Here is a 12,584-nt window from a genome sequence, read left to right on the forward strand (position 1 = left end):
GTAGACATGTTGGATAAATCCCGTGTTCGAATCTAGCTGGTGGTCTTTAAATTGCCTCTTCTTCCTAAGAGCTTTTTATAACTCAGTTCGATGGTGGACACTATTGTTGAAAACACTCAAAAAAAACTCAGTGACAGATGAGACCCCGTTCACATGGATCACGATGAAGTCGGCAGTGCACTGGGAAGAAAAAAAAAACTTCGGCCGCCAATGATCTTAGATTTAAAAATAGCATAATCTTGGAAGCTGTGACTTCAAACTAATCATGTCAGCATTATGATAACTAGTTAGGACACACGAGGAGATGGAAGTTGAAATGGTGAAGGCAGGCGACAGAAGAGGGTCTAGAAAAGTTTATTGGTAAGAAGATTTTGGACGAGGTATGAGCATTGGGAGGGTACATGAATTATTGATAATTCAGAGTTTAAGGCTATTGAAGGATGTTCGGAAGAAACTGGTTACAGTCGCAAACAAACTAGTCCGGAACATAGGACACAGAAAGGGATTAGAGGAAGACAAAGGATCTCTGTTCGTGGTAAGAGGTTTGTGGAGTGAAAACGGGTAATGAGGTGGTAGTTGAGAAGCTGAAGAGTTGTAGAAGAGGCCCGCGTAAAACTAGCACACACGAACACATCTCATATTATATAACCACAATGTTTCTTAAGGTTCACACAAAGATAAAGGAGAGACAGCTCGCGGTACCTAGAGAGAGGTGCGTGCCAAGAATGGCAATGCTGCCCCTCACATCACTTCTCTAATTTTGGTAGTACTTGTCGGACTCTCTCCAACTTCTACTTCTTCTAGGTACGGTCCCTTCCTCCTCCAAGCTAATACCAACTAACCGACCCCATGATGTTATCTTATACAACACCTTTTCCTTCGACTAACACTACCAATTCCTTGTGCTTTCATATTGCCAATATGGGCTTGCATAATAGAACCCTTACTATAAACCATCGACATACGCTATCCATACTCTTTCTCCTTTAACATCATCCCTCAATCGGTTCCCATCATCAACTAACAACACATCACCGGCTCCACTACTGGAGTAGAATTTGTTGTCGGTATAGGTGTACTATAATATGTGCAACCCTCTCGCATTATCCACAAATCTTCTCTATGGCCATCATAATAACGGTAACTTTTACTATATGTAACGTATGTTCACGAACCCAACCACCATATTCATAACGTATTCAACGTTTTCGCGGACAGCTGGTTCAAGCTAGCATTATTATACATGGCTCGAACTTCTAATTCTTTTTACAGATCTTTTTTTTATTACTTCCCCTAATAAAAACAAAAAAGTCTCATGGACAAATCCTTCTGACAAAAAGGAATAAACTTATAAACCTAAACAACATCCTGAAAAAAAAAAAGAAAAGATATATCCTTTCTGAGACTTTCTATTCAAAGACACACAGACATCCAAACCCTATTTAATGGATCTCTTCAGGAAATGCAGCTTAGCGTACAAACAACCATTCCTTCCGGAAGTACCCATTTTTCCTAATTCCTCGATGTATCGCAATCCTTTGACCGAGTCTGGCACGAAGGTCTACTATGGAAACTCAAACGCATCCTTCCTAGCACTTATTACCTCATACTCAGCTCTTATCTCTCTGACAGATTCTTTCAAGTTCTCCAAGGCACTACTCACTCTTCCATCTATCCTGTCCTTGCTGGTGTGCCACAGGGAAGTGTCTTAGCTCCTCTTCTTTACACAATCTACACTGCCGACTTACCTTCTAACCTTAATACCTCTATTTACACCCTCGCTGATAACACACACACTCCACACACTCTGACCCTCTCCTCGCAGTACGCTCACTACAATCCCACCTTCAGCTCAATAGAACCTTGGTTAGAAAACTGGCGTATAAAAATTAACCCAACTAAGTCTAAATACATAGTCTTCACACTCAAACGTCAAACTCCACCACCTGGTCTTCTTACATCATACACCTATCCCACCAGCCGACCATGTGCGGTACCTTGGAAAGTACCTAGACTTACCTGGAATCCCCATACGAGACTTAAACGCACCGAACTAAACAAACGATACAAACTTCTAGCCAGACTACTCTTCAAAACGCTCAAAACTCTTTCTACAGAACAAACGACTACTCTATACAGCTCTTCTCACACCAATATGGACTTACGGGACTCGAACTTTACGGAACAGCTAAAAAATCCAACTAATTAAATTATGCAATATTTTTACATTTTCATTTAACACTTTACACTCATTTTGAGCAATAGCTTTTACGTGAATTAAAAGCTGATTTCGAAATTAAGAATTTGAAAAATCAGAACTATAAGGAAAGGAAAATAAATATTAAACGCAGTGTTTCGCTATTTAGAGTTTTTATTACTTCGATTACCGATTTAATTATTGTAAAAGATTTAATATGAAATAACTATAGCAAAAAGCGTTGTCTTTAAGCCAGTAATAAAAGTATCAGGAATCACGTAAATGAAGGATTCATATATTTCAGGTACATTAAAAAATGAAAGTGTCCTTTTTAAAGAAAAAACAAATTTATTAAGGACCAGCATTCTCTAAAGTTTAAGTACTGAGAATCCTTCAGCAACAGGATGTAATTTACTTTCACTTATTGCCCTTTCCAAGAACTAGTGTAATTTCCAAGGTACATTTCCTTGAAATTTATTCCAGCAACAGGATCTCCTTTCTTTGCCAGCGAATGACTGGTAAATATCGTGTGGTTTATTTTTATTTTTTGAGAAAGCTCTGGCCAGTTCCGCTAAGGTGCTGACTTGATTACGAAATAAGCTATTTGTGATTACATTTTATTCTTTCTTCTGGAATAAGTGTACTTCTACGTGATTTTATCAGAAATAAATGTTCTCAAAAGAGAGAGATATTGCTATTAACTCAAAAACTTTTGTCACGTCGAGGAGAGATCTCAATAAATATGCAAAAGAAATCTTAGGTTTACAAAACAACAGAACAGATGCCCACCTAGTTGATAACACCATCAAATCTACAATAGTTATTGAATGAACACGAAAATGTTCAAGAAAGATTTTTTAGATGTTTAAAATTCTAAACCTACCTCATTGATGTGTTTATACGTTTTGATGAGGTCAACGGATAGTTTTCTGAGAGGAGCGGTAGCTGCATCTCTGAAATGGGTTGGGATTCTTGCTTGCATGGCTTCGATATCGGAGCCACTTGTTTCCAGCATTTCTTGGGCCACCAAGCGCCCGTACAGCGGGCCCATGTCGCTGCCACCTTAAATCAAGAATCATATTTTTTATTAAAAATTATACATAAATAAATTTTTAATCAATAAAAAATTCAACAAAAAATAAGGAAAATAAATATATCAAAGAATAATTATTCTTATGTACCGTCAAAGCGCTTACTATAAATGTACAGGGTGGGGCAAAAGGTATGAACCGGTTTTAAAGGGATGTAAAACAAAAACTATTCAACTTACAGAAATTATGTTTATATTGTTTAATTCAGTACAGAATCTAGTTATTTACATTAAGTTTGAAAGATGGTATCACGTAGGTGGCGGCCATCAGCCGCGATGCACTCGTCTCTTTGAGGGGTGACGTGGAGTGGCCTGCGCGCTCACCAGATTTGAGCATTTGTGATTTTTTTCTTTGGGGATACATAAAGGAAAAAGTTTTTAAACATTGTCCACATACCCAGGAAGAACTTAAGGACAGAATCAGAGAGGAAGTTACGTCAATACCCATCGAAATGTGCAGAAGAGCGGTTGAAAACTTCAGAATTTGCCTTCAAGAGTGCATCGCGGCTGACGGCCGCCACCTACGTGATATCACCTTTCAAACTTAATGTAAAAAACTAGATTCTGTACTAAATTAAACAATATAAACATAATTTCTGTAAGTTGAATAGTTTTTGTTTTACATCCCTTTAAAACCGGTTCATACCTTTTGCCCCACCCTGTATAATATAAAGTCATTGCAATTATACAGAGTATAATAAAAAAATTATTTCCCCTTTTTTCTTAAGTTAACAGTCATGGCACGCACCTGGGTAAATCATACGTAAAGTGAGAAAAAAGTTGTACCTAAGGGTACGTTCACAACGGAGCTGTGAGCATAGATGATAGCGGAGATGATAGCAGTGATGCATCAGCGCTTATAGAATAACCTAGTACATTCGAATGTGAGCGTGCACAACGAAGCTGCGACTAGTGATTCATACGCGCTGCTATAAACGAGCATAGATGATAGAATTAAATTTTTCATTTTTCTGCTAGCTGAACTCCAGTATCGGAGCTTCAAAATGGACGTCGAAAAATTAATTAGTGCTGCCTTTACTCATTATTTTTGGTTATTATTTTATTATTTACTTTTAAACAATATTTTGTTTTTTTAAATCGTGCTTACATTTATTTTCATGTTTATTTGATTTTTTCTCAATAAAACCATTACTTATCAGAGTAATCACTAGTTTTTCTTCTATGGTTATAGGATTTCCATGACAATTTTTCCAAAGTTTTCTTAATTTTGACCTTATTTTTTCTAAAATATCGTCGAATGTGGGTGGACCCATCCTCACATATTCAAAAAAAAAAACGATCCGGATAATTTCTAAGTTCCTTATATAAATGGTGAAATTCGCCCAAAGTACTTCGTTTTTTATTTATGGGATGTACATGATATTTTCTAAAGCGTGTTTTCTTTAAAATATACCATTTTGTTGCTTCTTCACTACTCGGACATGTTGCATGTATCACAGTTCCGTTGTGCACACTAATCAGCGATTATATTTTACTCTATCAGTTATCATCTCTGCTATCATCTATACTCACAGCTCCGTTGTAAACGTCCCCCTAAGTCGTTTGTCGATCGCTGCATTAGTTTCTCAAAAAAAATATTCAAAGAGAGAATCAAAGAATTAATTAAAGTAATCACGAATCTTCTCTCAGTTCCGCCCTTTCGTCAATTTTATTTAAAAGACCGAAGGGTGAAAAAATATTAATTAGTCCTATTTTCCCCCCTGATTCCCCCAAAGATGAATATTAAATGAATATTTCTCAAAGCTTTCATAAACCCTTATTCAATGCTCTATTTTTTTCTTAATTAGTAACGAAAAAAATTATGATTTTTTTTTTTTTTGAAGGCAAGAAAGATAAAAATTAATAATTATCAAGTTGGTAAGTCTGTAAGGGCTCTAAGTAGATGGCCGGATGATTACATCCGAGTAACATACCGTTAATTGTTTACGAACATTAATTTCATTAATGTACTGGAACTCCGATAATTTAAGATAATAAAGGGTCAAAATTACTAATGCAGTCATTTATAATTGCACTATTTTTTTTTTTTTATCTAAATAGAGCAATAACATTAATATAAGCTATAATGTAAAATAATAATTTGGCAGATTTGTTTTTTTACTAATAGTTTTGGTGAAATAAAGTGACTTTTATCCAGTCAATAGAAGACTGACATTTACTTAACTGTCATTACCACACAACACAGACAAACTGCCATTACATTATTAAAATCGCGAGTGAATATTTATGATACGCAACCATTTACGAAACGATACGATTTGCCCATAAGTGAATATATCGCTATATTTGAGGTTTAACATTAATCTTTAAAGAAATTAAAAAACCTCTTTACATTAGGAAGAATCTTTCAACTAAAATATTAATAAAATATATTCATATAGTAGCAGGAATAATTACTAACAGCTGAATAACGCTAACCAATAGAAATGCCAGCTGAACAATGCTAACCAATTAGAAATGGCAGTTGAACAATGCTAGCCAATAGAAAAGCAGCTTTACTAAGATTCTTAGAAATCACAACAAAAATAGCTAAAACCCTCTCTAAGTAATAGAAGAAGGTTTACAACCGCTGAATATTGTAAAAAATACCAGAGCATTTGATTGATAAAAACAAGTCTCGCTAGAAATTTTAAGAATTGTTAAAAAAAGAAAACCAGTGTAGAATGTAAAAAAGTATTTCGAAACAGTTCGAAACCAGTTTGTTTCTCGCTTAACGTTTATTTATTATTAAGGAAGTTTAAGCTAATTTTATTGTTCTTTTCTAAACATTACAAAAACTGGTATAGCTGTCATTATTTCCATTAATTAAAACTATTCATGGTGCTTTATCGTCGCTGTACTTACGCATCGGATTGGTGGAAATCTATTGAAATGGTATAAATCTGATTGATGGAAATTAGTTTTTTGGGCGAAATAATCAGTGCATTGGACAGTTTTACGTTAAGAATTAGAACACTGAGGTTGAATGTTCTTTCAAACCAGAACTTTCTTTTATTTGAAAAAAGTATAAAACAAAGTACAATTTTCAAAAATACTTTCCACACTATAAATATATAATGGAATACGCTGCTCCAGAACAAAAGGCAAAAAAAGAAAAGAAATCGATATTAAAGTAATATATAAAATGAAGTTATAAGAGTAAAATTTGTCTGTTTGGATGGCCGGATAACAAAATTAATTTCATGCAAATATAAAAGGGAGCCTGCCTAGTAGTTTTCTGCATAGTGACACCCCCTCCCACAATAATGATTTAGTACATAGTGAAGGGATGGGGTGGGGGGGAGTAAGTCGAGCGATATTGTGGAGAAGTGTGATATTGTCGGCGCCAGTTGAACGTTTACAAACAGCGTTTTTTCCACCCGCGGCTACAATACCACTGTGTGGGGGTGTCACTGAGTGCTGATCGATGTACCAGTGATGTTATAGTCAAATTTGCCACCACTATAAATCTATAGCTATTGATATTTTAAGGTCAAATCAAAGTTGGGATTTTTTTTTTTTTTTTTTTTTAATGAAAATAAAATAGAAAAAAATTAATTTGAAGCAAACGCGTCTTTTTTATTCACTACAATTCTCATTGTTTATTGTGACAATATTTCACGGTGTAAACTCGCTATAATAACGAATTAATTTTTACATTAATTTTAATTAATTTATTAATTTAATTAATAAATTTATTTAATTAATACATGAATTAATTTTACAATAATTTTAATTAATTTAATTAATAAATGTATTTAATTAATTAATACATGAATTAATTTTTACATTAATTTTAATTAATTTAATTAATACATGAATTAATTTTTACATTAATTTTAATTAATTAATTTAATTAATACATGAATTAATTTTACAATAATTTTAATTAATAAATGTATTTAATTAATTAATACATGAATTAATTTTTACATTAATTTTAATTAATTAATTTATTTAATTAATACATTACACCAAAATACTCCAAAGAAACTTCATGCGCATCACCTCCTCCCTGAAACCACTTACCCAAATTTCCCCTGGGCTTAATTACTGTAATGAACATTGCGATTTTATATTTTGCGAGCCGTTTTTGAGATTTGAGACAATCGTATGATATTATCTTTACCATGCTCTTAATAAAAAGGAAAAGATTCTTATACCGATTCAGGCATCTAAGGTTTTTGAGAAGTATCGGACAGAAGTTAGTGTTAATAAAATACGTAAAAACATCAGATCACAAGAGCAATCTTAGTGAAATGATAAAATTATATTAATTGGGGTCTAAATTCATTAAATACGATTCAAAAAAAAAAAAAAAAAACACAAATTGATCTATCTAGATTAATTAAAGTTCAGCGATAAAATACTTGATTAAGAGAAGTAACTATAGTGGGAGAAACCAACTGGATCCTAACTCTTTATTCTCATTCAACACATCGCAAAGGAAATTCCTTGGTTTCAACCAATATAGTGGAGTCAGTATATCAGTCAATAAGAACCTACTTTGGCCCATTTATATAAATTTCTCAACTTTATTTTTGTACACTAGTCTTTCTTTTATTTATAGTTCATTCACTGATATAATGCAGCCATTTTCAACTGTAAGAATTTATACAATTTTACTTCGATATAATCAATCAATAATAATTAAAAATTGAAGTAAAAATTACATATTAGGGAACAGTTAAGTAATAGCCTTTTTTTTCACAAACTAGAACATTTTAAAACCAACCACACTTAGTATCTATAAACAGACAGGTTTGAAGACTCCAACCTTAGAAATAACAATGTAAACGATGTTCTAATGGTTAATAGCATAAGGTTGATAATTTTTGTGAACTATTTCTTGATATTTCAAATTAATATAAGTCATAATCTGTTATAACAAAATTATGTAACAGCCCCGAATGTGACGTAGTCCCTAGGATGAATGCTTGGCAAAAAATTAATCAAAAATTGTAATTGAAATTGGCAATATTCTTTTTTACTTTTTGAAACTAATTGTACGTATTATAGGAAAACAATATGAAAATGTATAATTTTTCTAGTTACACGAAAAATTGATATTTCGAAAAACTCGTTTTCTCAAATTTCATTCCTCTACAGCAGATCATCCTTTCAACGAAACACCTATCTTTTTCTGCAATACCAGGTAATCCTGGAAGGAGATTAAAGAGAAGATCTCGATCTACCCTTATCGTGAGAACAGTTTAATAAGTGTTCAGGATAATGGAGTGACACCACAGGGTGCCTTCTCCACTCAAATACACCTGATATTGGAGTAATCATGCACCCACATTTACTTGTTGCAACAATTGTTGCAGTTGTAAATTTCAATAAAAAATTTGAAAAAAAAAATACATTTAATACGGTAAGAATGCGGATTTTTTTTAATTTAAAAGAAAACTTCAAAATCCTTAAACGATTATTTTATTAATATTTATACATACTTATTAATTAGACTGAGACGCCACGGTAGCTGAGCGGTTAAAGACGAAGCTAGCAAAGCTAAGCAGTGTTGTTGATACTGGGTTCGATTCCCTGTCTAGTCTTTGATTTTATTTAATGGTTAATATGAGAACATTGCAGTAAAGTATATCTACTAGTCATCTCCTTCAATGTCACCTAATTAGGTACTTGCGACTTAAAACCCGCCATGACTTACATCACAAATAAAGCTGCTTCTCTCTAGAAAAACTAACGAACATTCGTGTCAATTTAATCGGAAAGCTCCTTACAAAACTATAAATCTGAAGTTTTTTGCTTTTGCTTTCATGACGAGTTATAGAAATGAAGATTGGACTTCTGGCAAAACGCTCTGCGAAGACCTGAAATGCTACAACCAAGTGACTTTAATGCTGCTCACTCAGTAACTGCTACTCCTTGTCCTAAGAATAAAGGGCCCCCCTAGCCAGATGATGGTGAGGAACCACAACATTAGTGGAGGTACGACAATGTGACAACGTGAGAGGTATGTATGACGAAGTAAGTGTATATAACCTATTGAATGGAAAGCAAGCTGCGTGACCCAAGCAACATCGATAGCATACACGCCAACTCCCCTCTGCCCCGCTCCTGCATATAACCCACAACAACTCACATATTAACCCACTCCACTTTCTCTATCAACCTTTTTTTTTTTTTTCTTTTTTTGCACGAATCATTCATAACTTCTTGGAACGAACGCATACGAAATTATACTACGAGTTCATTCACTCCCACTATAACAATCTCACATATATCTTAATGAAAACGGTGATTAAAGGCTGCTGCTATACACCACTGTTAATCGAAAAAAAGGTTGCACTTTTAAAAAAAAAATAGAGCAATAGCTTAAATTGAACTACTAAGCGAAATTCTGAACAGAGAGGATTTGGAGAAAAACCTCCCGAGTTTTTTGTTTTTTTGTGGATATAACGAAAAACTGTAACTTATTCTCTCTGAAACACCTTTCTAATTTAGATGTAAATATAATTTTATAGGCTAACTTGGCGTCTGGCTAGCTTTGAGTCATCTTTAAGTTACTTAGTAGGAGATAATGAACTGTAACAGTGGCTTAGGAGCGCTTAATTTTTGATGGTACACTTCAGAAGATTACTTGTCACTGCCTTTAAAATATTTTAAATAAATTTTTGCGCAAAACTTATTTAAATCAATACAATCGATTGGATAATATCGCTTTATCTCCGTTCTTTCTCCATTATTTCGCTTAAGATGTTTCGGGGAGTTCAATCCCAGCTTAGACTCTTAAGTTTATGACAAAAGTCTTCAAAAACCAAGGATAATGAAATAATACTATTTTCAGTCTCATATGCGATATTCAAATACAATTATCGTATTCGTTTGTTCAAATACAATTATTTCTCTTAAAAACTGAATCAACTTCTTCTTCTTTGTCTTAGCTCTTATGCCTTTCAGCCTTGAGCTTTAGATAACTTAGGCATTTAAGCAGGGCCGGATTTAGGTGAAAAGAGGTCCTAGGCTATTCCTGTTTATGAGGCCCTTTCACCTCCCATTTTTAAGTTTGTAAATTACATGAGAGATAATAAAATACGAGGGTCGTATGAAAAGTCCGTGCAAAGTCAGACAGATAGCACCACTGGCGCGTATCGAGGTTAGGTTTAGTTAGTAGCATCTCTTGGAAGAACACACACCAAGTTTCAGCCAGATCGGTCTATTTCTTTGTGTTTGGCATTCGTTTGAATCGAGGAAGTCGAATGATTTTAAAAAAAATGGACGAAAAAGAATTTCGTGTGTTGATTAAACACTACTTTATGAAAGGCAAAACGCCTCAGGAGACTAAAGAGAAGCTTGATAAACATTATGGTGACTCTGCACCTTCGATTAGAACAGTTTATAATTGGTTTCAAAATTTTCAGAGTGGCCATATGGGCACAAGTGACGCTGAACGTTCTGGACGCCCTGTTGAGGTTACTACTCCAGAAATCATTGATAAAATCCATGATATGGTGATGGATGACAGAAGAGTGAAGAAGCATGAGATTGCTAGTGCTGTGGGCATCTCGAATGAACGGGTACATAATATTTTGCATCAACATTTGGACATGACAAAGCTATCCGCAAGATGGGTGCCGCGATTGCTCACGCTTGACCAAAAACGAAATCGTGTGAAGTGTTGCAAGGACGGTTTGCAGCTGTTCCAGAAGAATCCGCAGGACTTTAAGCGTCGTTTAAGACTGTGGATGAAACATGGATACATCACTACACTCCTGAGACCAAAGAACAATCTAAACAATGGGGGAATCTGCGCCAAAAAAGGCGAAGACCGTTCCTTCGGCCGGAAAGATTATGGCGACTGTCTTTTGGGATTCGCCAGGAATAATCCTCATCGACTATCTGGAAAAGGGTAAAACTATTACAGGTGCATATTATTCATCGTTATTGGACCGTTTGAAAACCGAGCTGCAAGAAAAACGCCCACGATTGGCCCACAAAAAAGTCCTTTTCCATCACGACAACGCACCAGCTCACACCTCAGCAGTTGTGGTCGCAAAATTAATGGAAATAGGGTTCCAACTCGTTTCACAACCCCCCCTATTCTCCAGACTTGGCTCCCTCGGACTACTATTTGTTCCCCAATATGAAGAAATGGCTGGCGGGAAAAAGATTTTATTCAAACGAGGAGGTGATTGCAGAAACGAATGGCTATTTTTCAGACTTGGACAAATCCTATTATTCGGAAGGGATCAACAAACTAGAGCAGCGTTGGGCGAAGTGTATAAGCCTAAAAGGAGACTGTTGAAAAATAAAAAAGGTTTACCCCAAAAAATTAAGTAGTTTTTATTTTTGCACGGTCTTTTCAAACGACCCTCGTATATCAATATGTTAAATGTTAATTTATAATATGTTATGTTTTTAGAATTTTAATTTTGCTAACAATTTGAGTGTAGGCCCCTCTTGATCTTGAGGAAAATCCGGCCCTGCCTTTAACCATCGGACGAACTCTTTATTACTTGCCATCCTTCAGATAAGATGACCTTGTCTTACTTCGCTTTAGTGCCAATCGTTCGATGTAGTCCAAATAGCCCAATCTTGGTCTGCGGCCTTCAGATTTGGCCTCACTTCTTCGCCTCTCCGCTTCTCCTGCAGACGTGGCCAAACCACCCCAACTGCCGGTTCTCCAACTTGGTTACGAAGAATTGAGTCTCTAAGCCGCTCCTTACTGATTCATTTCTAATTTTGTCACGCTTAGTTTTTCCTTCGTCACGGAGTAGAAATAAAAAAAAACGAATCATCCGGTAAATGGGCTACTCAAAAAAAACTGCAAAAGTGCAACTATAGCCTCTCCCTAAATTTTGCAATACTATTGTAAAAAAGCGTTCGCTAGTATGGCAGAATTCATTGTATTTTTTGAGTTTCTGAGCTTGCAGTATATAATTATAATTTTGTAATTTTAGGCGCGTCTACTGAGGTCTGCGGAGCTATTTTTCTTTTTAATGCACTGCACGCAATCGGACAGTGCTCACTCCTTACAGAGAACACTGTCCATCATCGAAAACAGTGAGCTGTAAAAAGCGCCTAGGAAGAGAAAATCTTAGGGCTTGATGCTGGGATTGAAATCCAGGATCTACGTATTTGTAAAATCATAGCACTCTAATCCCTTCCCTGAAAATCTGAAATACAGGCGCCTATAAAAATACTTCTACAATTATTGCTATTAAAGGGGCGCCTACATCTGGGTTCTTAGGCGCTCGGAGCTTTTACCAGGGCACTTCCTACCTGCCGGAAAGTGCTCTCTCGTTAGTGGGCTATAAGATGCTCCTAGGAAAGAAA

The 12,584-nt window shown here is 35.1% G+C and overlaps 1 protein-coding gene across 3 annotated transcripts in view; it reads right to left on the reverse strand.

The window, feature by feature from the left end:
* Positions 1–12,584, reverse strand: part of mnb (minibrain) — a 159,620-nt gene that overhangs the window by 57,336 nt on the left and 89,700 nt on the right. For all 3 annotated transcript variants that reach the window (XM_074124785.1, XM_074124784.1, XM_074124786.1), the window contains one exon: positions 3,081–3,259. In XM_074124785.1, coding sequence (XP_073980886.1) covers positions 3,081–3,259 — 179 coding nt within the window. The remainder of the gene's footprint in view (positions 1–3,080; positions 3,260–12,584) is intronic.

The sequence above is a fragment of the Rhodnius prolixus genome, unplaced genomic scaffold (genome assembly GCF_049639745.1).
Source record: "Rhodnius prolixus isolate KJV_2025 unplaced genomic scaffold, Rpr scaffold_3, whole genome shotgun sequence".
In the NCBI taxonomy this organism is placed as follows: domain Eukaryota; kingdom Metazoa; phylum Arthropoda; class Insecta; order Hemiptera; family Reduviidae; genus Rhodnius; species Rhodnius prolixus.